The sequence below is a fragment of the Mustelus asterias genome, unplaced genomic scaffold (assembly GCF_964213995.1).
Source record: "Mustelus asterias unplaced genomic scaffold, sMusAst1.hap1.1 HAP1_SCAFFOLD_388, whole genome shotgun sequence".
Lineage (NCBI taxonomy): Eukaryota > Metazoa > Chordata > Chondrichthyes > Carcharhiniformes > Triakidae > Mustelus > Mustelus asterias.
The window spans coordinates 60411-88250 of NW_027590344.1; the positions used below are offsets into that span (position 1 = coordinate 60411).

The window sequence follows — 27840 nt, forward strand, 5'->3', positions numbered from 1 at the left end:
GAGCTCTGCTTATTGAATGAAGGACTGAAATGTCAGAAAGCAGAGCAAGGGTTGCGCCCCCGCAGCACCCCCCCCCCCCTCTCTCCCTGGAGGGGCTCCTCCCGGCTGCTCAGGCTCAGAGGGTGGTCCTGTTCCCTCAGGATGGGAGAAGATGATCTCATCGGTACAAGCCAGTCTGGATGGAGATTGCTGGGAGGTGAGCAGGTTTGAGACACGTGGTTACAGAGTGGAAAAGGATCAATGTCCTGATGTGTTCCGGCACGGTGAGTGCAGCACAGCCTGATATGTGAATAAGGATGAGAGGGAAATTGTGGAAATAACATCTCCACCCAGACACTGGCAATGCAAAGGTAGCAGCATTGACTGTCAGAGTCATGTCCGTTCGGCTGGCACCAGCATAGGCTCGAGCAGGGTTGACCAACATATTCACTGGGCAAACAGACGTCAATGCTTTTCTCACTCAAGCGGCCGATGAGTAAATTTCAGAATGATAAAGTTTGGCACAGCAGAAATTTCAATTAAAAACTAAACTGAGATATGAAAAGAAACAACTTGCTGAGCACAATAATGAGTAACGAATGAAGATGATTATTAGAGTTTAATCCTCATCAATCACAAATTGTTTCTCTCCCACATTTGCTGCAGATTGGCTCAAAAACCTATCAGCAGCAAACATGGGAAAGAAACGGGATGTGATTGGAGGAGCAGCTCCATGCAGATTCTTCCATTCAAACTGAACTGTGTGACTGAGATTCTGGAAACTCGCTCCGGGGGACGCATTGAGGGGCTTCCAGGGTCACATTCCCCCCTTGGTCCACACGTTGGACAACCCTGGGCTACTGCATGTGTTTGATGTTTGAGTAATAGTTTATGTGTTTGGAAAGAGAGGAAACATCATCAGAGAATGAGTGAAGAAGAGTGGAGACATCCAGGTCTTGCCAACCTTACACCAATGTAAGATGATGTGCTGGATCAGGAAGGCCTGGGGGCAGAATGGGTAATTACTGCTGGTGAGATGGGTTGAGTGGGTGGCCTAATGAATGGGCACAGGAGAGCGTCTGGTGAAGACATAACACAGAGCTTGTTTATCCATCACTGGTCAGAGAGAGCAGTCTGAAGGAAGTATTGGAATAGGAACAAAATAACTAGGAACCGCAGAAGGCCATTCAGCCCCTCGAGCATACTCCATCACAGCTGATCTAATTATAGTCTCAACTCTTTTCCCCGTAACCCTTGATTCGCTTCTCAATCCAAAATCATTCTGAACCCAGCCTTGAATATATTCAATGACTCTGCCGCCACTAGTCTCCAGGGAAGAGAATTCCACTGACCAGTCACCATCTAAAAAATAAATTTCTCCTCATCTCAGTCTTAAGGGACTGACAATTACATTTTAAAATCTTTCCCCTTGCTCTGGTCTCTCTTACAAGAAGAAACAGCCTCTCAGCAACCACCCTGTCTCATCCCCTCAATGCGATCACCTTTAAATCTTCTGAACTTTCATAGATATTGCTCCAATCTGCTCACATTTTCCTCATAAAATAAACCTCTCCATCCCAGGAATCAGCCGCGTGAACTTTCTCTGAACTGGTACTAATACAATTCTATCCTTTTTTAAGTAAAGAGCTCAACACTGTACACATTACTCAAGTTGTGATCTAATGAAGGTCGTCTAAAGCTGCAGCAAAACCTTCTTACTCTTACCTTCCATTCCTATTGCAATAAGAACGTTAAGAAACAGGAGCAGGAGTCATCCATTCTGTCCTTCAAATCCACTCCATCATTCAATGTGACCATGGCTGATCCTCTGCTTCAACACCATTTCCAGCATTATCCCTGCATTCCTTGATTCACCAGCATTCTAATGGGAAACAAATACCCCTCATCTCAGCCTAAATAACTGCCGCTATTCTCAGACTGTGTCCCAGGTTTCAGTCCCTCCAGCAGAGGGAAACATCCTTTCTACATCTGGCCTATTGAACTCCGTAAAATAGTGTAGGTTTGAATAAGTTCAGCTATCATTCTTCTAAAGGCCTGAGAATAAAGTATTTTTGTTCCTCATAGGACAACCCATCTGTCCCTGGACCTATTTTAGTGAACCTTCTTTACATCCCAAGTACATCTTTGCTTCGGGCAGGAGACCAAAACTGTACACAATACTCCAGGTTGGTCTCAGCAAGGCTGCATATAATTGCCGAAAGACATCTTTTTCCTCAAATCAAATCCTCTTAGAATAATGGCTAACATACCATTTGTTATCTTACCTGCTCTCATCTTAGCTTTCAGTGCCTCATGAACAAGGACATCAAAATATCTTTGGAACTATCTTAATGTCTGTTTTTTCTACAAAAGTAGATAACCTCACATTTTTCCACCTTGTCGTCCAGCAGGCAATCCTTTCACCACTCCCTGAGCCTCTCCACAGCCCCTTGAAACATCTTTGCATCCTCCTCACAATTCAGATTTTCACCTTGTTTTCCATTATTCGCAAATTTGGAAATATTATATTTAATCCCCACATCTATATCATTGATATAGATTCTGAATAACTGAGACCCAAGCACTGATCCCTGCCGTACTCCACTAGTTAGAGGCTGTCAACCCAAAAGTAACCCATTTATTCCAACTCCTTGTTTCTGTCCATTGATCAGTTCTCAATCCATGCTGGTATATTCCTCCCAATCCCACGTGCTCCAATTTTATTTAATAACCTCTTGAGTGTGAATCATGCAACAATAGAATCCCTAGTGTAGGAATCGTCATTCGGCCCATCGAGACACACTGACAGAGTAACTTACCAAGGTCCGCTCCCCATAACCTCACAAATTTACTGGGGCTAATCCACCTAACCTACATATCTTGGGACATGAAGGGCAATTTTACCATGGCCAATCTATCGACCATGCATATCTTTGGAGTGTGGGAGGAAACCGGAGCCCCCAGAGGGAACACACGCAGACACGGGGAGAATGTGGAAACTCCACACAGTCACCCAAGGCTGGAATTGAACCTGGGCCCTTGGCTGTGATGCAACAATGTTAACCACTGTGTCACCGTGCCAGCCTTTCATAAATCCTTGTTGGCCCCGTCTAATCCTGCCATTAATTTCGAAGTGTTCTGTTATCTCTTCCTTTATTATAGATTATTATAGGATTTCCATAGCATCAATGTCAGACTAATAGATCTGCAGTTGCCTGGTTTCCCGTAACCCCACATATTTACGCCGCTAATCCTCCTAACCTACACATCTTGGACACGAACGGGCAATTTAGCATGGCCAATCCACCCAACCTGCACAATCTTTTTGGACTATGGGAGGAAACAGGCGCAGCCGAAGGAAACCCACACAGAAACGGGGAGAATGTGAAAACTCCACAGACAGTCGTCCAAAGCTGGAATGAATCCGGGAATCTGACGCTGTGCGGCAGCAGTGCCAACCCCGGTGCCACATCTTCGCTTATTCTAATACACTCCTTGAATTAGCAACGGCTGGACCACTTCTGCTGCTCTTTTTCAAATGAAAGGAATCTATTTTTGTTGGAAACGCCACACATTTGCACATCACCATGTCTAAAACAGCTTGTTTTGTGTTTGGAACTGGAACGCGCTTCTCCAAGAAATTGCTTGAATAGATTCTGTGAACGAATCTTCTATTCAACTTTTGACAATCTGAGCGATTTACACATTAAATGGAAGAAGCCACAGGAGCATTGACCTACAGAGGGATCTGTGTGTACAAGTCTACAGATCCCTGAAAGTGGCAACACAGGTGGATGAGGTGGTCAAGAAGGCAGACAACATGCTTGTCTTCATCGACCGGAGCAAATGTTCCTCAGACCATAAGACGCTAGCTCTGTTGAAGAGTCATCCAGATTCGCAACGTTTGCAGAAGCTGTCAGACATGCTGAGCCTTTCCACCATTTTCTGTTTTGTTCAGGTCTTGCTGTTTATGGACATGGACTGCTTCAGTCTCTGAGGAATTGTGATCAGTACTGAGCATTGTGCAATCATTAGTGAGCATCCTCACTTCTGACATTATAATGGAAGGAAGGACATTGATGAAGCAGTTGAAGGTGGTTGGGATTTGGACATCATCCTGAGGAACTCCTGCAGTGATATTCATGAGGCACTTGAAGGATGACACTTTTCTGATGATCAAGAGCAGACTGATGGAGCAGCAATTCATCAGATTGGATTTGCCCTGTTGTTTTCCACATTGTCCGGTAGATCCAGTGTTGTAGCTGTACTGGAACAGCTTGACCAGGGGAATGGTTAGTTACGGAGCACAATTCTTCAGTACCATTGCTGGGGTACTGCTAGGCTGACAGAGTTTGCAGTATGCAGTGCCTTCAGTCATTTCTTTACCTCACACGCAGTGAATCAAATTGTCATCTGGAATGTTGGGGACCTCAGGAGGAGGCTGAGATTAATCATTCTACTCAGCACTTCTGGCTGAAGATGGCACTGATGCTCTGGCCTCCCTCATCAGTAATGATGGAATTCTTGTGGCATGTTTATAGAATCATAGAATTCCCACAGTGTAGAAGGAGGCCCTTTGGCCCATCGAGTCTTCACCAATTCTTTGAAAGAATATCATATCCAGGCCCTATCTCTGTAACTCCACATATATGGCCCACTAATCCCCGTAACCTACACACCCTGAGACACCAAGGGACAACTTAGTATAGCCAATTAACCGAACCTGCTCATCTTTGGACTGTGGGAGAAAATTGGAGCACCCAGCGGAAACCCACACAGACACGGGGAGAATGTGCAAACTCTACACATAAAGTCACCCAAGGCCGGAATTGAACCCTGATCCCTGGCGCTGTGAGGCAGCAGTGCTAACCACTGTGCCACCTTGTCGCCTAATGTAACCGGCATGTCCAATATTTTGTGGCATGTCTAACACTATTTATGACTGGATATGGCAAGACAGCAGATCTCTGATCTGATCCATTGGTTTTGGTGTGATTGAGCTCGGTCTATCATATGCTGCGTCCGCTCTGTGGTCTGGTGGCCGTGTGCTGGAGCTTCACATCTCATCTTTAGATAAACTCAAGTCTCATTTGGTAGGATATGTAACGATAATTAGTCGTAGTAACACAGTACTGGTTGCTGGGGAAAGCCACTGTCAGCTTCCTATAAATGAAAAGGTACAGTTCACCTCTCCTGCCTGTTTCCTGTCACTCAGATAACTTCATATCCAGGCTGCCTTTGCCTCTTTTATTTCATGGTCTCCAACTTTGCTCCCAAGCTTATTATGTGTCTTCTAATAGCGGACAGTGTTTTTAATAACACAAATACTGACAGCAATGGTATATTTAGTATCATTATTTGTGTTCTTAAAAGCAATGTCCATTATTAACAGGGACATCATTCAGACTATTCTGCACTGTGATTACTGCCATTGCCAGCTGAGCTGTGCCTTGAACTGCTGGGCTGTAAGCTCTGGAATTCTCTTCATAACCCTCCCCACCTCCGTCTCTGCATTCTCTTTTCAGATGCTCCTTAAGCTCCATTTAACGTAAATTTGAGAGTGGATCCCTCGGGATAAAACTCATCAGAATTCAATGTAGTTTGTAATCTGCCTTACCGATATACAGCAGTTTTCTATGTTTAATCAAACTGAGAAGCCGACAGACATAAACATCTATAATCTGAATGACAAATTAAACTAAATTCAACATGTGACCAGCCATATCTGGTAATTCTATAAACATTTAATTGTTTTGTCCATCATTGTTATTCTCATGAATGGTTTTGAGCATAATTATAAATGATTAGTTAATTCTTTCACTCCTGAATCTCGCAGTTTATTGTAACGCAGGTTCAGATACATCACTGACTGGTTTGTACTCAGAGCAGAGGTTAGAATATCCGAGGCTGTTACTCTCCAAACTGGAGATCAGAGAGAGAAAGATTTCAGGAATCAGAGTGAATCTGTGGTGTTTAACACGAATACTGACGGGAATGACATGGAATGGTTATTAATGACACGATTACTGACACCGATAATAATTTACAGTGTCAGACATCCACTGATTATTAACACAATCTAACACAGTTTGATACTTACTCCAGTTTCTGTATTTTACATTCTGGATTCCTCAGAGCCACAGACAACAGTTTCACTCCTGAATCTCCCACTTCATTGCGATCCAGACTAAATGGAGAAAGTGAGAAACACGTTAAATTCAGATTAATGTTCAGCAGGAAAAATAGCTGGATCTATTTTTGTGTCAGAAACTTAGCACGAGTAGTGAACTGATTCAAGTTACGATATTATATCTCATCCAAGTTGATCTTTCTCTACACCCCAGCTGTGACTGTAACACTACATTCTGGACTCTTTCCTTTCCTTCCCTATGTATGTTATGCTTTGGCAGAAATAAATGTGACAACAATAAATCAAATAATATCAAATCCTTTCTGTTGAATGGAAAAGGCAATAGTCAGCATTGAAACAATTGAACAATTAACTCCCACTGGTTTGCCTACTGGGGGAAACCACTTTTACACCTCCCAAAATGTATATTTTGTTTAATTGTCCATGGGATATGGGTGTCGCTGGCTAGACCAGCATTTAGTTCCCACTGCTAATGGCCCCCAGAGGAGGTGATGCCCACATCCTGTGAACAAGCAAGTCATTTTTAAACATATCCCACATTCTGGTCTCATGTCCTGATCATCAGAATTACCCTCCTGAATCTCACTGACCCTGCTAAGTTTCCAAAAATTCAAATAATTTCTGCTGTTACATAAATCCAGCATTTTATGAGAATTGTACATTTTACTGAGGGTTAAATGATAAAGCTGTGAGAGTGGATCCCTCGGAATTCCCTGTACTTCTTAACTATTGACATTGTAACATCTGTGTAATATCTCAGGGTGAGTTAAAGTGTGAAACTGTGCAAACTGTTGCTTTAAGATCCATCCCCTAGATTTGATACAACCAGGAAAGATTATTATCCCATTAGAAAGTTGAAATATTTCTGTTTGATTAGTTTATAGGGGAGGGGTGTCTCCCGCTACATTCCACAGTAAACAGGCTCTACATTTTCTGCAGGTATGGCTCGTGTTCTATCTCCGGGAAATACCGGGAGTTCCCTCTTCCCGGTAGATCCTCACATAGGAAAAGGATTATCCGAAAACCCTGTTTCATATCACTGACAGTTTGACTGGAGATTTTCCAGCAGCAGGTTTCCTCATTCAGGATATTCTGGTTTCCTCGGCTCAGATGCAAGTTTTGCAGTCCTGCCACATTTAGCTGTGAATGATAGTGGACGATGTAACAACAGAAGGAGGAGGCTCCACAAATATCCCATCCTCATGACGGAGGAGACTCGCACATCAGTACAAAAGATATGGCTCAAATATTAGTAACTAACTTCAGTGGCTGAACCATCCAGAGGGCCCCAACATCACAAATATCAGCTCATTCCATTCACCCCACATGATGTCAAGAAATAGTTAAAGATAATGGATACTGCAAAGACCTCAGATCTTGACAATATTCCAGTAACTGTACTGAAGATTACTGCATCAGAAGTTGCTCTGTTCCTCGCCAAGCTGTTCCAGTAGAGCTACAACACTGATGTTTACCCAAAATAGTGGGAAATTGTCCAGATATGACCGTAAACAAAAAGGAGAGAACAAATCCAATCTGTCCATTTACCACCCCATCAGTCTACTCTCGATCATCAGCAGAGTAATGGAAGGCTAACGAGACTAACAGGTGACACTTAATTAGCAATGACCTGCTATCTGACGTGAAACTTGTGCTTACTCAGGGTCACTCAGCCCCCTACCTCATTACAGCCTTGATGCAAACATGGACAACAGAGCTGAACTCAGGATGAGAGGGGAGAGTGTCTGTCCTTGACATCAAGGCAGCATATGGCTACATGTGGCAAAAAGGAGCCAGAGAAAAACTGAAGTCAATGGAAATGAGAAATGGGCAGCACGGTAGCACAGTGGTTAGAACTGCTGCTTCACAGCTCCAGGGACCTGGGTTCGATTCCCGGCTCGGGTCACTGTCTGTGTGGAGTTTGCACATTCTCCTCATGTCTGCGTGGCTTTCCTCCGGTTTCCTCCCACAGTCCTAAGACGTGCGGATAAGGTTGATTGGCCATCCTAAAATTGCTCCTTAGTGTCCTGAGATGTGTAGGTTTGAGGGATTAGAGGGTAAAATATGTAGGGATATGAGGGTAGGGCCTGGGGTGAGGATTGTGGTCGGTGCAGACTCGATGGGCCGAATGGCCTCTTCCTGCACTGTCGGGTTTCTATGGTTTGCTGTCTCGAGAAAAATTTCAAGGTTTGAGGCATTGTAAACTGTGAGAAGAGCTTGGGACTGAAAGACAGACCATGGGGGAGTGTACAGACAGGAGGCAGATTAAGTTCAATGCAGAGGCGGGTGAGGTGATACTTTCAGGAAACATGCGCATGAGAAAGCAATATAAAATAATCGGTAGAATTGTTAACGGATTGCAGGAGCAGAGGGACCGATCATTGCCATTGGCAGGGCAAGTGTAGGTCGCAATTAATAAAGAATACAGCATCTTGGGCTTCACTGTTATGTAATAATTTGTGTTTGTGGGCATTACACAGTAATTCATGAGTTTAAGTTTAATTTGTGTTTCTGTGCTTGTGAGCTCAGAAAGGGCCAAAACTTTAATTTCACTTCATGTTAAACAAAGCTGCCTGCCTGCGGGTTTTTGGTTTCAGTTTCAACTGTCCCTGCATTTTAATTTAAGGTTTACGACGTTGTAAGAGTTATGAAGGTTTAAAAAAATGGTTGCTTCTATTCAGAGGCCCACAATGAATGATAGAATCACTGAGTTTCAGTTACAACCAGTTAATCCAAGAAGCAAGACGGAGTTCACAGAGGCTGCCAGTAGAGGCAGCGCAACGCAGGCATTCAGAAAGCAACCCGAACTGATGATGTCACCAGTGATCACGTGACTTATAAAGGGACATTGTCCCAATATAACACACACCGACTGTAATACATAACAGAGGTAGAGCGCAGTAAAATAATCCTGATAATAATTAACCACAAACTGTAAGCTGTACCGAACAAGAGAAACTAATTTCTGTATAGCATCGTACAGAATCAGATGGTTTATGTTGGGAGACGGAATGATCCTTTTTCAGATTTTGGAGGGAGGCCTTTACAGCAATAATTATTTAAAATTCATCCCAATAATGTTTTTATTCATTCATGGAATGTGGGCATCGCTGGTTATACCAACATTTATTGCCCACGCCTATTCCACGAGAATCTGCCTTCTTGAAACGATATAGTTTTATCAAAGAATCATAGACTTATTACAGGTTCAGAAGGAGGCCAATCGGCCCATCATATCTGCATCTGCTCTCAAATGAGCATTATTACTTTGTGCCATTCTCCCACACTTTGTGACCATTGGACATTGTTTCTCTCTTGACGTCCTCGAATGAACATGCCTCTGTTTTATTAGAACAAAGGAAATGGCTTCTCAATGAAAATATCCGCTATGAGACAAAACAGTTACCTCAACTCCTGACATTTGTGCAGAATGGGTCCCAGCCGCTGGAGCCCTTCACACAGAATGTCGCATCGCCATAGATCGAGGTGTTTTATTGTATCACAGAGTCCAATGACATGAGACAGGACCGCACAGTCAATCGGGGTCAGTCGCAATCCGTGAAATGAAAGTATTTCCATAGATCCCACTGTGTTCCGAGCCAGTGCTTTATTCTGAGACTCAAACAGGTAGTGGAATGTATTCAGGAGCTTCCTCTTCCCAGTTTCAGTCTGTGTCTCTCCAATCTGCCCTTCAACCTTCTCCTTCACCCAGTCAATCACTCGGCAGGTTGTTTGATGAAGAAATTGACCCAGAAACTCCACCAGGGGTCGAGCTGACTGTGATGAGGACAGACCAGCAACAAAACTGAGAAATATCTCAAATCGCCCATCTTCCTTGCTGTGGGCTTCACTGAGGAGTTTCCCGATCTCCCTGGGATCGGGAGTCAGGAATTGTGTGAGTGCAGCTGCAAACTCTTGGATGGTGAGGTGTGGGAATGTGTAAACCACACTCTGAGCAGATTTATCTCTCTCTAAAAGCTCCATCAGGAACCCAGGCAGGAACTGGGAAGGTTGTAGATTGTACTCAATCAAATCTCCATTTCTAAACACAATCTTCTTCTTGGAGACTCCCGTGTAGGCCATCTCGCCAAGCTTCAGTAACACATCACGGGGGTTTTCAATCTCTCGGCCATGGTTTTTCAGAATGTTGTAAATATAGTAGGAATATAGTTGGGTGATGGTCTTGGGAACTTGCTGCTGTTTCCTGTTTCTTTGTGGAAAGAAGGGACCCAGTGACAGACCGAGAATCCAGCAGTCGGAAGGGTTGTAACACATGGTGTACAGGATCTCGTTCTCCTCCACGTGTTTGAAAACAGCTGCTGCCACCGTCTGATCTTCAAAAAACTTGTTGAAATATTCCTTCCGTTCATCGCCAACAAATCCCAGGATTTCAGCCCAGACACTGACGTCAGCCTTTTCCAATAAATGTGATGCAGTGGGGCGACTGGTCACTAGCACTGAACATCCTGGGAGCAGCTTGTGCTGTATTAAACTGTACACAATGTCAGACACTTCACACCAGCATTCAGGATCTGTGCACATGGACTGAGGTTCTGTATTTCTCCGATTGTCGGCAAAATCAATCCTGTCCTTGAATTCATCCAAACCATCGAATATAAACAGCAATCCCTCTGGGTTCCCCCAGAGCTCTCCCAGAATATTCCCAAAGTAGGGATACTGATCCAATATCAGATTCCTCAGGTTTATTCTACAGTTAATAGTGTTCAAATCCCGGAATTTAAAACTGAAAACAAATTGAAAGTGTGGGTATATTTTCCCAGTGGCCCAGTCATAAACAATCTTTTGTACCATTGTTGTTTTTCCAATTCCCGGCACTCCGCTCACTGCTGCTGAATTCCCAGATTTGAATTTTCTCTGGGAAAAGCTGCTGTGAAACAATTGATCAGTTCGGATTTTTTCCAGTTCTCTCCGGAGATGTTTCTCTCTCCATTCTTCATGGTCTCGGCCTCTTGCCAGCAGTTCATGTTCGACAAGTGTCCGATCTCGAACAGTAGAAATAACCGTGAGCTCAGCGTATCGATCAGCCAGCTGGAAAATCTTAACCTTCTCCTTTATGATGATAGTGTTCACTCTCAGTGTTTCAGTTTGTACCCGGAGTGTCTCCTTGTGTTTCCGTTGGAGATCTTCAATTAGAACAGAGAGAAAATGTTAGTTGCATTAAGACACGGTCTTTGCTGATTTGAGAGATTTATTTTACAGTGTCAGTCAAGGTTTGAGTAGGATATAAAATTGAGTTATTGAAAACCTCAATTGACAATGATTAATTTCCACTTAAAGTTTCAGGTCGTCACTTAATTCCAATATTTCTATCACATGTTGGGGGCGATTCCCCCGAAAAGGAATCTCGGTGTCGAATTTGTGTAAAAACTGGAGTAGATCATGCTGGACTTTTCAACGGGAGTTTCAAAATGAATCTCCAAAATCTCTGCAGAGCAGATTGCACGAGTGTGAATCAGGTTGAAAATCAGTGGGTGGGGCCTATTCCAGCTGGAGGGGCCGGCAGCATCGCGCTGAGCGGCCACTGTGCGTGCGGTGATCTGTCAGTGCAGAGATCGGCGCATGCGTAGTGGCCCCACAAGCCTGCTCTACCATTCAATAAGATCATGGCTGATTTTTTTGTGGACTCAGCTCCACTTACCCACCTGCTCACCATAACACTTAATTCCTTTACTGTTCAAAAATGTATCTATCCTTGCTTTAAAAACATTCAATGAGGTAGCCTCAACTGCTTCACTCGGCAGGGAATTCCACAGATTCACAACGCTTTGGTTGAAGAAGTTCCTCCTCAACCCGGTCCTAAATATGCTCCCTCTTATTTTGAGGCCATGCCCCCAAGTTCTAATTTCACCTGTCAGTGGAAACAACTTCCCTGCTTCTATCTTATCTATTCCCTTCATAATCTTACATGTCTCTATAAGATCTCCCCTCATTCTTCTGAATTCCAATAAGTATCTTCACAGTCCATTCAGTCTCTCCTCAAAAGTCAACCCTCTCAACTCCGGAATCAACCGAGCAAATCTCCTCTGCACCCCCTCCAATGCCAGTATATCCTTTCTCAAGTAAGGAAACCAAAACTGTACACAGTACTCCAGGTGTGGCCTGACCAGCACCCGTTACAGCTGCAACATAACCTCGCTGTTTTTAAACTCCATCCGTCTATCAATGAAGGACAAAATTCAATTTACCTTCTTAATTCCCTGCTCCACCTACAAACACCTTGTGATTCTTGCACAAGGACACCCAGGTTTCTCTGCACAGCAGCATGCTGCAATTTTTTGCCATTTAAGTAATAGTCCATTTTGCTGTTACTCGTACCAAAATGCTTGACCTCACATTTACCAACATTGTACTCCATCTGCCAGACCCTCGCCCACTCACAGACTATCTACATCCCTTTGTAGGCTTTCAGCGTCCTCTGCACACTTTGCTCTGCCACTCATCTTAGTGTCATCTGCTAATTTTGACACACTACACTTGGTCTCCAACTCATCTGTGTAAATCAAAAACAATTGCGGTCCCAACACTGATCCCTGAGGCACACCACTAGTCACTGATCGCCAACCAAAACAACCATTTACCCTTCTCTTTGCTTTCTGTTACAACACCTAGGCACGCAGGAGTTCTGCACTGAATTCACACGGTACCGGGTTTCAGACAGGTGTGTATAAGACTTCAGAAGTAATAGCAATTAACAGCTATGTTAAGTGAAAAGATGCAATGGTCACACATTTTTGGAAAAAAGAGACAGATCATATGAATTGTAATTTGAAGCTATGTATGGTCGAGCATTCATGACAAAACCGAATCATGCTCTAACCAATTTCCACAGTCTTGAATTTTCAGTACCCCAGATCTTCACAATCTCTAAAACAAAGGCTCCAACCAATCATTCAGATTCTCAGAAGTGAAATAGTTCATAATCTCCATTTCCTCTCTTACCTTTCAGGTTAGTGGGTAATTCAGATAAACCATGTGCGATGTTGATATAATCAAACGAATCAGCACCTGTTTAAATAAATGAACTTCCATGAAATCAGCTCAGTGTAATATTACATTGATATCGACAATGTTTAAATGGGAAATTGAATTCACTGTGATTTTGCCGTACCAAGCTCCTTTGTTTCTTTCAGTATTTTATCCAGCTTTGGGACTCCGTGACGCATTCTCACAAAGGATTCGCACATCACCCTTCGAGCCCGAGATCCTTTTTCCATCACCAGGTTGAGGAGAAGTTTGGAACTGTCCGCCCGGTTTCCCTTATCCACGAGCTCAGTGACTTTCTATGAAGAATAGTGATGAAGAATAATGAGACGCAGAGTGAAAGATAAACACTGAGAATGAGATGGAAAGGATCTGCTCAGTGATGGGATTTCCCAGTTGTTTTCAGCTCAGAAATCAGTCACTGGGCCGGGTCCTGATCCATAATAAACACGGACTGAAAATTCTCTTGAAATCTCGTTCCAATCACTAACAATAAACAAATGTGAATCAACTGAACTAGAAATCAAAAACACATTTCAACTCGTGTGAGGAATCACTGAGAATCTGCAATATTTTTATGTGATTAGTTGTCGTCCTTCAGTGTCCAACATGATGGGGCGGCACGATTGCACAGTGGTTAGCACTGCTGCTTCACAGCTCCAGGGACCTGGGTTCGATTCCCGGGCGGCACGGTAGCACAGTGGTTAGCACTGCTGCTTCACAGCTCCAGGGACCTGGGTTCGATTCCCGGCTTGGGTCACTGCCTGTGTGGAGTTGGCACATTCTCCTCGTGTCTGCGTGGGATTCTTCCGGGTGCTCCGGTTTCCTCCCACAGTCTAAAGATGTGCGGGTTAGGTGGATTGGTCATGCTAAAATTGCCCCTTAGTGTCCTGAGATGCATAGGTTAAAGGGATTAGCAGGTAAATGTTTAGGGATAAGGGGGTAGGGTCTGGGTGGGATTGTGGTCGGTGCAGACTCGATGGGCCAGATGGCCTCTTTCTGCACTGTAGGGTTTCTATGATTCTATGACATTCGATTACTGATTGACAACATGATGCACTTTTTCCTCACGCTGTGATTTACCAGGAAATCCTGATGAGATGTAGCTATGATTTCTTTTTCTCCGAAAGGGTAGTGCGTCTTTGAAACGCTCTCCCTGAAACGGTGGTAGGAACGGAGAGGTGGATGGCCTCTTGGTAAGCAAGGAGTTATGGGTATCGTGGATAGGCAGTCGGCAGATTGGAGACTACAATCAAATCAGACATGATGTTATTCAAGAGCGGGGCAGACTCGAGGGGCTGAACGGCCTACTCCTAGCCGCACAGTGGTTACCATTGCAGTCGCACAGGTTTGATCCCGGTGTTGGGTGACTGTCTGTGTGGAGTTGGCACATTCTTCCCATGTCTGTGTCGGTTTCCTGCATTGTCTGAAGATGGGCCTGGGTAAGTTGCTCTTTCAAAGAGTTGGTGCAGAATGATGGGCCTCCTTATGAACTGTAGGGATTCCTGCTCTCCAGTTATTTAAATGGAAGCAATGTTAAAATTAAATTTGACTGACAAATTGCCATTGACTAATCCAAATACCGACTGCGAATTTAGGTCAGGAGAATGAGCCATTGACAATGGTGAAAAATCTAATGTAAACTTTACCGCTCAGTAACTCAAATTCCAGAAACAAAACATTTTTCGTTTTCAACTTACTGGTATGAAATCTGGGTAAAGAAGAGAGGGGAGTTAGATCGGATTCGAGAGATAGTAACACAGTTACAAGTGGGGTGTGAAGGAGGGGCTGCGCAAGATGTCAGAGACATGCTAATGGAGAACTTCAGACTGGAGTTTACAGGAATGGTTCAAACTCATTGACTCCTAAACTAGAAGAATGGGAATTTTAAATTGAACACATCTGAGGACTGGGGGGCCATTGTGAGCACAAAGTGATATCTGGAGTCTGACGGGGAACACAGTAAAGGCAGCAGAATCTGAGTAGCTGAAGATAAAAGGCAATGTGGGAGGCCCAACAGGAGAACATTGGAACAGACGAATCTGGGGGGAACAAAAATATAGATTTGGATTCAGCAGGAGCTGTGCTGAGGTGGGAGTAGAAATTTGCAGTGTTACATTCAGAGAATAAGGATATTTCTGCACTGACAATTATGCAGGAAATGGAGTTCAGCTTGATTCTGAACACTGAAGTCATAGATAGTCTGGCCAGGTCTCAGTCAGCGGCTGGGAATGGAATACAATCAGGTGGTGAGAAGATGGAGTTTGTGTCGGGGGTAGCAGACAATGGAGTTATTTTTTTCAATGTTTAAGAGAGGGAGTAAATTACTTTCCCAGAGCACAGGGGCAGAAAATCACAAAGTGAATGAATTCAATTATGTTATATTCCCCCGTGAAGACTGACTTTCCACAATGAAAAAAATAGGGGCAGCATTCTTTTTAACACGATTCCAGCTTCTGTTCTGTAAGATTCTGAGACGATAAGGATCGAAAATTGATACGAGTCAGTGTCAGTTGCAGTAAACTAAGCGTTGTGGTGTATTATGAGAGCAATATTGAGTCAAAGTGAGATAATCCAGCTCATTTTGAAAATCATTGATGAGACTACATTTAGAATATTGTATCCAGTTGTGGTTCCCTCAGTGCAACAAAATTATTGCAGCTTCTGAAAACAACTGGAATGGTTGAGATGATTGTGTGGTTGGACGAGGACCCATTGTGGAAAGTGGATCTGTCTTCACTGAAAACAAGTTTCAGAGGCAATATGATTACGGATTTCCATTGACTCCAGTTTTGTCGGAAGGTTTTGATGCTAATTGAGTGAAAATGCTGTCTTGGTGTGAATGACAGACCCTTTCACCTCTCCCATGTAATTCTTTTAGCCATGTCTGAACCAAAGGAGCTCTGCAGCAGAGTGGTCCTGGCAGAACGCAAACTAAGTATCTGTGAGCAGGTTAATGCTGAGCAAGTCCCACTGCAAGAACTGTTGATGATCCCTTCCATCATTTTGATGACTGTGAACAGACTAATAGAATGGTAATTCCTGGAGTGGGTTTGTCCTGTTTATCATGGACAGGCTGTTGCTGGCAATTTGTGCATATTGTCGGGTAGATGCCAGTGTTGTAGCTGCACTCAACAGCTTGGCTCACAGTGCAGCCTGTGCTGGAGCACAAAGCTTCAGTATCACAGCCAGGATGTTGTCAGTGTCCCTGCACACCAAGCACTAAGTTATTCCTTTAGATCATGTGGAGGGAATTGAATTGTTTTTTGTGTGATGATGGGGATCCCATGAAGAGGCTGAAATGAATAACTCAGTATCATGTCTGGCTGAATATTATTGCGAATGCTTCAGCCGTGTCTTTTGCACTCGTGAGCTGGATTCTGATGTTTTTGACGTGGAACTTTGCGAAATCCCCTCCACACGTTTGCTGTTTAATTATCCAACATCATATGCCTGGCGTGGCAGGATAGAAAAGCTTTATGCTGTGTCAGTTGTGGCTCAACTTGCCTGTCTACCTATAGCATGGTGAGGGGTTGTAGATTCAGCAGGTTGGCATATCATTTTTATGTATCCCTGCTGCTGTTCCTGCAGTGCCCTCTGTAGTAATTCAGAAAAAGCCAGTTTCCTCTCTCTAGAAACCCTTTAATGGGACTAACAAGATGAGTTGCGTCCGTTGGAGTAAACAAGTCTGTAAACCTGGGACCTGCAATAACAGTGTGGCTTAAAGCAACAGGTTTTAAACTCCAATCGCTATCTTACCATTGGGCAAGGCTCCCTTTGCTTAATAAGTGACTTTGTACTCCACAAAACCCCTGGGCAGATCTATCAACGATCCCCCGTGTCCTTCATAACACACGCCCCACCCCTCCCCCCACCTCGAGTCCGTTTCTCCCCCAAAACACCCACCATGAGGAGATACTTTCTGTCACTTAGCGTTTGGTCTGCTGTGCATTGAAGGCCGGCCTGGGTCAGGCAGTGAAGTGAATAGGGATCTCTGTTTCGAGGGAGCATCGTAGGTTCACTGATGCGGTCTCCTCCGTGGGTTTTTTTTGTAGCCTGGACACCCGCTTCCTCAGCTTTCATCTCCGAGTCCATGCCTTCTTTATCTGGAGAGGCTAATGCGGACTCAGCTTTGCGTTGAGGGCCAACATTGGAAGCAGCTGTCTCCATGGGTAGTGAGACCTGTTCAGAAGTGGACAACCTGCGTCTGAGATGCTCCAGCTGTTTCTTTAAAGATTTAAGCTTCAGATACAGGCCCCGTTTTCTCCATAACAAGCACAGGGTCCCAGCTGGGACCATCGCTGAAGTTGATTGTGTGAATCAGGTGACCGGTTTCAAATGTTCTTTCTGTCCTTGTAGAATCTTGATTTTTCTTCTGATTTTCTCGTTGGGTCCCCACCCTCCCTGCCAGGTTTGGAAACAGTAGTCTCTGTCTTGTATGAAGCTGCCATCCCAGTAACAGTTCCACAGAGGCAACTCCGTTTGTTATATATGGTGTGGTCCGATAGTCAAACAAATATCATGCCAGTTTGCTCTCCATGGTTGCCATCAGTTGTTTTGCTCATGCCATTTCTGAAGGTTTGCACCGCCTGTTCCGCCAATCTGTTTGACGACGGGCTGGTAGGTGCTGGGTCGGGTGATTTGGACACAGAGCCGACATTCTGAAAATCACTGCAGGTAATGGCCATAACACTATTGGAAACCAGGGCTTCTGCTGTCCCATGCGTACAACAGCTTTATCGCAATTTATTGATCGCAGCCTGGGATAGAACATAGAACATAGAACATTACAGCGCAGAACAGGCCCTTCGGCCCACGATGTTGCACCGACCAGTTAAAAAAAAACTGTGACCCTCCAACCTAAACCAATTTCTTTTCGTCCATGAACCTATCTACGGATCTCTTAAACGCCCCCAAACTAGGCGCATTTACTACTGATGCTGGCAGGGCATTCCAATCCCTCACCACCCTCTGGGTAAAGAACCTACCCCTGACATCGGTTCTATAACTACCCCCCCCTCAATTTAAAGCCATGCCCCCTCGTGCTGGATTTCTCCATCAGAGGAAAAAGGCTATCACTATCCACCCTATCTAATCCTCTAATCATCTTATATGTTTCAATAAGATCCCCTCTTAGCCGCCGCCTTTCCAGCGAAAACAATCCCAAATCCCTCAGCCTCTCCTCATAGGATCTCCCCTCCATACCAGGCAACATCCTGGTAAACCTCCTCTGCACCCTCTCCAAAGCCTCCACATCCTTCCTGTAATGTGGGGACCAGAACTGCACACAGTACTCCAAGTGCGGCCGCACCAGAGTTGTGTACAGTTGCAACATAACGCTACGACTCCTAAATTCAATCCCCCTACCAATAAACGCCAAGACACCATATGCCTTCTTAACAACCCTATCTACTTGATTCCCAACTTTCAGGGATCTATGCACACATACACCTAGATCCCTCTGCTCCTCCACACTATTCAAAGTCCTCCCGTTAGCCCTATACTCAACACATCTGTTATTCCTACCAAAGTGAATTACCTCACACTTCTCCGCATTAAACTCCATCCGCCACCTCTCGGCCCAACTTTGCAACCTGTCTAAGTCTTCCTGCAAACTACGACACCCTTCCTCACTGTCTACCACACCACCGACTTTGGTGTCATCAGCAAATTTGCTAATCCACCCAACTATACCCTCATCCAGATCATTAATAAATATTACAAACAGCAGTGGCCCCAAAACAGATCCCTGAGGTACACCACTTGTAACCGCACTCCATGATGAATATTTACTATCAACCACCACCCTCTGTTTCCTATCCGCTAGCCAATTCCTGATCCAATTTCCTAGATCACCCCCAATCCCAGAAGCCTACCATGGTGAACCTTATCAAACGCCTTACTAAAATCCATATATACCACGTCCACTGCCTTGCCCCCATCCACCTCCTTGGTCACTTTCTCAAAAAACTCAATAAGGTTAGTAAGGCACGACCTACCTGCCACAAAACCATGCTGACTATCACCTATCAATTCATTACTCTCCAAATAACTATAAATCCTATCCCTTATAATTTTTTCCAACATCTTGCCGACAACAGAAGTGAGACTCACCGGTCTATAATTCCCGGGGAAGTCTCTGTTCCCCTTCTTAAACAATGGGACAACATTCGCTAACCTCCAATCTTCTGGTACTATACCAGAGGCCAACGACGACCTGAAGATCAGAGCCAGAGGCTCTGCAATCACTTCTCTTGCCTCCCAGAGAATCCTTGGATAAATCCCATCCGGACCAGGGGATTTATCTATTTTCAGACCCTCCAGAATATCCTGCACATCCTCCTTATCAACTGTAATACTGTCTATTCTACTCCCTTGCAACCCAGTGTCCTCCTCAGCTATATTCATGTCCCCTTGCGTGAACACCGAAGAGAAATATTGGTTCAATGCTTCACCAATCTCCTCCGGTTCCACACATAACTTCCCTCTGCCATCTATAACTGGCCCTAAACTTGCCCTAACCAACCTTCTGTTCTTGACATACCTATAGAACGCCTTAGGATTCTCTTTAACCCTATCCGCCAAAGTCTTCTCATGTCCCCTTTTAGCCCTTCTAAGCTCGCTCTTCAACTCCCTCTTAGCCAATCTAAAGCTTTCTAGTGCACTACCCGAGTGCTCACGTCTCATCCGAACATAAGCCTCCTTTTTCTTTTTAACCAACAAAGAAACTTTTTTGGTGCACCACGGTTCCCTAGCCCTACCAATTCCTCCTTGCCTGACAGGGACATACCTATCACAGACTCGCAGTAGCTGCTCCTTGAAAAAACTCCACATGTCGGACGTTCCCAGTCCCTGTAATCTCCTAGTCCAACCTATGTTTCCTAATTCTCTCCTAATAGCCTCATAATTACCCTTCCCCCAGCTAAAACCACTGGCCCGAGGTTCATGCCTATCCCTTTCCATCACTAAGGTGAACGTAACCGAATTGTGGTCACTATCACCAAAATGCACACCAACTTCCAAGTCTAGCACCTGGTCTGGCTCATTTCCCAGCACCAGATCCAATATAGCCTCACCTCTAGTTGGCCTGTCTACATACTGAGTCAAAAAACCTTCCTGCACGCTTTGAACAAAAACTGACCCCTCTAACGAGCTAGAGCTATAACAATTCCAGTCAATATTAGTCAAGTTAAAATCCCCCATAACAATTGCCCTATTACTTTCACTCCTAAGCAGGATTGACTCCGCAATCCTTTCCTCAACCTCTCTAGAACTTTTAGGAGGTCTATAAAAGACTCCCAACAGGGTGACCTCTCCTCTCCTATTTCTAATCTCCGCCCATACTACCTCAACAGATAAGTCCTCATCAAACCTCCTCTCTGACACTGTGATAAGTCATGGAACTCATGCAGTACATCTTCAACCATTTGAAGTGTGTATGTACCATGATTAAAAACATGGAACCCATAAAGAGCCCTGCAAAGTCCACATGTACTTGTACCCATGGCCTGCCACATTATTCCTATGGGTGCAGAGAGACTGAGGGAGGAAGCTTTTGATTTTCTTAGCACATGTCACACTGCTTATCCAAGTCCGTAGTGACTGAGTCGAGGCCGGGACAGCAGACGTAACTCCTGGCCAGCATTTTCATCTCTGATACTCCAAGATGGCCATTAAGTAGTTCCATGAATATTGGATGTCATCCTGGGGGTAGAACGACACTCGAGACCCTCAATGATCCCATCCTCAACACTGCTAGTCTTTCTTAGCTAGTTAAGGTTGCATTTCTTCGCAGGGTCATCATTGGAAACCTCCATGTAGGATCAAATGCTGTAGATTGATCTTTCTATGTCCAGGCTCTAATCTGCCTTGCGGAGACTGGCAAACTCTCCAAATGATTTAGTGTCATCACGACCTGATGCAATGCTGGTAAAGGAGATAGGCTTGTGGGCAATGCGAGGCGACTCAGTGTATTGGCAATCTGGATTCCAGACTGGTGCTCTGCACGATATTTGTAGGCAGCCAGTAAAATGGCCCAATGCTGTATCTGGATGGAGACAATAACGGGATGCCCTGTCCTGGTTGAAATGTCCCAATAAGAATTTGTGATTGGTAATGATTGTGAAACGTCTACCATAGACATACTGATGGAATTTTTCCACCCCAAATACATCGCCAACCCTTCTTCCTCAATCTGAGAATACCTTCACTCTACATCCAGAAAGGTCCTGGATGCACGCACGGTGGGCTTCTCCGTCCCATCTTTCGAGTGCTGTAAAAGCACCGGCCTATCCCTGTACAGGGAAATGTTGCGTGTCAGCACAAGTTATTTGTCGGCATCAAAATGGGCCAATAAGTTAGATTACAATAGCTAACATTTGACTTTGGCAAAAGTCTCTGCCTGTGGAGCTTCCCAGGACCATCTCTGTATTTTCATAGTAAGGCGTGCAAGGGGACCAGCATGGAAGGCAAATTCAGGATAATTTTTCCATAATAAGTAACCAATCCCAGAAAATATTTCAACCCCTGTGGAGTTCTTTGGAGTTGATGCCTCCTTGATTGTTTTTAGCTTATCCTCCACTGGGTCTAACCCGTTGCCATCTATCTGGTAGCCTAAGTAGGTTACTTCAGCTGCTTGGAAGATGCATTTCTCCCTCATCAAGCACTCGCCCGTTTTTGAAAAACTCTGCAAGACCTTTTTTAAAGTATGCTAGGTGTCCCTGTTACGAAGCTACTTGGGTTGCCCTTGAAGAATGTTCTCCGTGACTCATTGGAAAATGGCACGCTGATGAGATCGAAGGGCAAGCGAGTTTACTTATACTGTCCCTTGTTCGCATTTATCACATATTTCTAGGAGGACTCATCCAATACAAGCCGAAGATAGACGTGGCACATGTCCAAATTGGTGAACATCTGCCACCTGTTGCGTTAGCATAGAGATCTTTGATTCTGAACAGGAGTGCCTATCGAGTTTGAAAAACCAGCTGGCTGTTTATAATCCCGATGACAAACTGATTTGCTGGACTTAAAAAACAGCCACTACAGGCACCGCCCATTCTGCAAATTGCACAGGCCTTATTCTATCTCCACTTTCAAGACACCCCAGTTCAGTTTCCAACTTCTCCAGCATGGAGTAAGGAACTGGTCTTGCCCTAGGTTTAGCATCGGGGTCGATGTAGATCTTGGCATTGGCCCCTTTTATTTTTTTCAAGACTTTCTTGGAAACTTCCAGGGCATCGACTGGACTTTGTACAGTCACCCAACGCCGAGCCGAAAGATCTCCAACCGCATCAGCCGGGTCTTCAGGAGCCAATCTCGTCCCATGAAACTTGATCCTTTTGTGTGAGGCGAGTTGTTTGCTGCCTTGAAGTCACTGAGACCACGGTGGTGATTTTTACTTATAAAGATTCCCATGTGCGGGTGGCGAGCCTGGCCTTTGTGTCTTCCAAACTTAGGAGTTGGATGCCAGGTTGGAGGTGTTTGTGTGTCTGTTCTCCTAGAACAGAGACCAGCTAAGGATGTACCAAATGCCCATTATGGGTATCCATTATGACGTCCATTAGTGTAGGGAAATTATTGGAGAGGATTCTTCGAGACAGGATTTATTCCCACTTGGAAATTAGAGAGAGGCAACATGGTTTTATGAAGCGGAGGTCGTGTCTCACGAACTTGGTCAAGTTTTTCGAGGAAGTGACGAAGATGATTGGTGAGGGTAGGGCAGTGGATGTTGTCTACATGGACTTCAGTAAGGCCTTTGACAAGGTCCCGCATGGCAGACTGGTGCAGAAGGTGAAGTCGCATGGGATCAGAGCTGAGCTGGCAAGGTGGATTCAAAAATGGCTCAGTCAAAGAAGACAGAGAGTAGCAGTGGAAGGGTGCGTTACTGAATGGAGAGCTGTGACAAGTGGCGTTCCTCAAAGATCAGTGCTGGGACCATTGCTGTTTTATATATATATATATATATATATATATTACAATGATTTGGAGGAAAATGTAACTGGTTTGATTGGTAAGTTTGCGGACGATACAAAGGTTGGTGGATTTGCAGATAGCGATGAGGACCATCAGAGGATACAGCAGGATATAGATCGGTTGGAGACTTGGGTGGAGAGGTGGCAGAGTTTAAATCGGGACAAATGTGAGGTAATGCATTTTGGAGGTCTAATACAGAAAGGAAATATACAGTAAATGGCAGAACCCTTAAGAGTATTGATAGACAAAGGGATCTGGGTGCACAGGTACACAGGTCACTGAACGTGGCAATGCAGGTGGAGAAGGTAGTCAAGAAGCCATACGGCATACTTGCCTTCATCGGCCGGAGCACTGAGTTTAAAAATTGGCAAGCCATGTTGCAGCTTTATCGAACCTTAGTTAGGCCGTACTTGGAATATAGTGTTCAATTCTGGTCGCCACACTACCAGAAGGATGTGGAGGCTTTGTGGAGGTTACAGAAAAGATTTACCAGGATGTTGCCTGGTATGGAGGGCATTAGCTATGAGGAGAGGTTGGAGAAACTTGGCTTGTTCTCACTGGAACGACAGAGGTTGAGGGGCGACCTGATAGAAGTCGACAAGATTATGAGGGGCATGGACAGAGTGGATAGTCAGAAGTTTTTCCTCCAGGGTGGAAGAGTCAATTACGAGGGGGCACAGGTTTAAGGTGCGAGGGGCAAGGTTTAAAGGAGATGTACGAGGCAGATTTTTTACAGCGAGGGTGGTGGGTGCCTGGAACTCGCTGCCGGGGGACGTAGTGGAAGTAGATACGATAGTGACTTTAAGCATCTTGACAAATACATGAATAGGATGGGAATGGAGGGATATCGTCCCTGGAAGGGTAGGGGGTTTTAGTTAAGTCGGGCAGCATGGTCAGTGCAGGCTTGGAGGGCCGAAGGGCCTGTTCCTGTTTCTTTGTTCTTTGGGGTTAGCCATTTACCAGTAATTCTGCAATTATGAGGGCAGCCTTTGTTGTGGTGATGTGATTCCGTTGTATATCTCTGACTCTGGAAGAAGGAATAGCTGCATGGTACGGTCAGGTATTGGCCATGGTTTCTTCACTGGGCAGCACACATTTTGCCTATTCCTAAAATTTCACCTTGGCTGTATCCTTTGGCAGTACTTGTAATAATTTATTGTCTGGCATCCGCAACTCTCTGGCCTATGTTCCCTCACACTCTTCGGGTCATTATTGCCTTTCGTTGAATGTTTCATGGTGTTTTAAAGTTCCGATCTCGCAAGGGGTCCTTTAACACCTGGTTTACACAAGCACTCTCTATTGAAGACTGTTTACACAATGACACTCTCCCCAGTTGGATAACTTTGCTGCCTGACGACCCTTGTAGCTCCTGAGCACCTCGTCTGCATTCTTCTGACATGAGGTTCTTGGAATTATTTGTTGTAAATCCAGACTGAGTCATGCCAACAGCTTATTTTGGGTCGTTAGGTTATTGATGCTGCATACCAATCTATATCACCACAATTCATCCAGAGGCAGCATGACTTCACAAATGTTCTGCTAATTTTCATAATCCGGACAAGAATTGGGTGACAGGTTCCCTACAGGTTTCTTGGCCACATTGAAGTGGTATATCTGGAGTATAACAGAAGGATTCGGGTCACGGTGGTTTTTCCCCACGTCTACTACTTCATCAAAAGTTTAAGTCAGGGACATGCAGCAAAGTCAAACTTTTAAAATCACATTGAATGTCAGGGCCTCGCATGCTGTCAACAATATTACATTTGTTTTTCATCTCCTTCAATGTTGCGAACATGAAAGTGGAACATAGAACATTACAGTGCAGTACAGGCCCTTCGGCCCTCGATGTTGCGCCGACCAGTGGAACCAATCTAAAGCTCCTCTAATCAACACTATTCCAATATCATCCATATGTTTATCCAGTAACCATTTGAACGCTCTTAATGTTGACGAGTCCACTACTGCTGCAAGCAGGGCATTCCACGCCCTTACTACTCTCTGAGTAAAGAACCTACCTCTAACATCTGTCCTATATCTCTCACCCCTCAATTTAAAGCTATGTCCCCTCGTGCTAGCCAACACCATCCGAGGAAAAAGGCTCTCACTATCCACCCTATCTAATCCTCTGATCATCTTGTATGCTTCTATTAAGTCACCTGTTAACCTTCTTCTCTCTAACAAAAACAACCTCAAGCCCCTCAGCCTTTCCTCATACGATTTTCCCACCATACCAGGCAACATCCTGGTAAATCCCCTCTGCACCCTTTCCAACACTTCCAAATCTTTCCTATAATATGGCGACCAGAAGTGTACGCAATACTCCAAATGTGGCCGCACCAGAGTTTTGTACAGTTGCAGCATGACCTCCTGGCTCCGAAACTCAATCCCTCTACCAATAAAAGCTAACACACCATACGCCTTCTTAACAACCCTATCTACCTGGGTGCCAACTTTCAGGGATCTATGCACATGGACACCCAGATCCCTCTGTTCATCCACACTACCAAGTATCTTACCATTAGCCCAGTACTCTGTATTCCTGTTACTCCTTCCAAAGTGAATCACCCCTCACACATTTCCGCATTAAACTCCATTTGCCACCTCTCAGACCAGCTCTGCAGCCTATCTATATCCCTCTGTAACCTGCCACTTCCCTCCACACTGTCTACAACTCCACCGACTTTAGTGTCATCCGCACATTTACTAATCCATCCTTCCACGCCCTCATCCAGGTCATTACTAAAAATGACAAACAGCAGTGGCCCCAAAACAAATCCCTGCGGTACACCACTAGGAACTGAACTCCAGGATGAATATTTCCCATCAACCACCACCCTCTGTTTTCTTACAGCAAGCCAATTCCTGATCTAAACCACTAAATCACCCTCAATCACATGTGTACGTATTTTCTGCAAAAGCTTACCATGGGGAACCTTATCAAACGCTTTGCTGAAATCCATATACACCACATGAACCGCTTTCCCCTCATCCACCTCTTTAGTCACCTTCTCAAAGAATTCAATAAGGTTTGTGAGGCACAACCTACCCTTCACAAAACAGTGCTGACTATCCCTAATCAAATTATTCCTTTCGAGGTGATTATACATCCTATCTCTTATAATCCTTTCCAATACTTTGCCCACAACAGAAGTAAGGCTTACCGGTCTATAATTACCAGGGTAGTCCCTACTCCCCTTCTTGAACAAGGGGACAACATTTGCTATCCTCCAGTCTTCTGGCATTGTTCCTGTAGACAATGACAACACAAAGATCAAAGCCAAAGGCTCTGCAATCTCCTCTCTAGCCTCCCAGAGAATCCGAGGATAAATCTCATCTGGTCCAGGGGACTTATTTATTTTTACCCTTTCCAGAAATTGCTAATACCTCCTCCTTATGAACATCAATCCCATTCAGTCCAACAGCCTGCATCTCAGTACTCCCCTCAACAACACTATCCCTCTCCAGTGTGAATACCGACGAAAAATATTCATTTAGTGGCTCTCCTATCTCTTCAGATTCCACGCACAACTTCCCACTACTGTCCTTGACTGGCCCTAATCTTACCCTGGTCATTCTTTCACTCCTGACATACCTATAGAAAGCTTTAGGGTTTTCCTTGATCCTACCTGCCAAAGACTTCTCATGTCCCCTCCTGGCTCTTCTTAACTCTTTCTTTAGGTCCTTCCTGGCTAACTTGTAACTCTCAAGCGCCCTAACTGAGCCTTCACGTCTCATATTAACATAAGTCTCCTTCTTCCTCTTCACAAGAGATTCAACCTCCTTAGTAAACCACGGTTCCCTCACACGTCTGCCTCCTCCCTGCCTGACAAGTAGTGATGCATGCACTCTGTACACTGTTATTATAGGGCTCAGGTTGCCCAAGAAGAAACATATTTGCTTTTCATTACTGAAGAAGCTACTTGACAAATGGCGGTTGTTCACAGAGGGGAAAAAAATGTTTTTTTATTCACTCCTCATCGCCAATGCAGTCAGCCTCCAAATCCACTTTCCCATCACCAGAAACCGTTTACTGAAAATCAAAAGGAAGAGCCGCAATCACGACTTACAGCAAGCAAGTCTGTATCCCAGGACCAGCAGTCCGACTAAAGCCTCTGCTCAAGCAGGAACTTTGAACTTCAATAAACTGACAGGAGATTTAATGACCATCTCCCATGTCCTTTATGGCTGTCATAACACTCGTCTACACAACTCATTGAACCAGGGCTAGGCCTCTGGTTTGATTATAATGGTGGAGTGATGGATGCGTCATGCTATTATTGAATAGATTGAGGTGATAAGCAATGCTGCACCTGATAAATCTATCACATTTCACAAGGGCAGAGCATCGCACAACACCACACCCACTCCTCAGTTTAAAGAAGGTACTTCATCTCCAACACAGACTGTGCGCTGAGTCTTACCAACACTGTCATGAAAAAGTGAATCTGCCACAAGTTCAGCCTGGAAAGTTCAGTCAGTAATCGTGCTGCCAATACATTCTTGATTGGGAACGTTTGCCTCTTTTTCTGGACCATTTCAGAGGACAGTGAGTAGTCAACCACATTTCTGTGTGTCTGGATCCACATACAGGCCAGCTTGAGTCAGGACAGCAGGTTTCCTCAGCTAAAGTCACAGGTAAGATGCCTGAAGATTGAAGGGTGGCAAATGTTGTGCGTTTGTTTAAGAAGAGTTGCAGGGAAAAGCCTGGGAACTACAGACCGGTGAGCCTCACATCT

At 44.6% G+C, this 27840-nt stretch overlaps 1 protein-coding gene across 1 annotated transcript in view; it reads right to left on the minus strand.

Moving 5' to 3' along the window:
* Positions 1-27840, minus strand: part of LOC144486544 (NACHT, LRR and PYD domains-containing protein 3-like) — a 43152-nt gene that overhangs the window by 2740 nt on the left and 12572 nt on the right. Inside the window, exons 4-5 of the mRNA XM_078204594.1 lie at positions 17039-17314; positions 10155-11200 (exon numbers count right to left, since the gene is read on the minus strand). Of these exons, the coding sequence (XP_078060720.1) occupies positions 10155-11200; positions 17039-17314 (1322 nt within the window). The remainder of the gene's footprint in view (positions 1-10154; positions 11201-17038; positions 17315-27840) is intronic.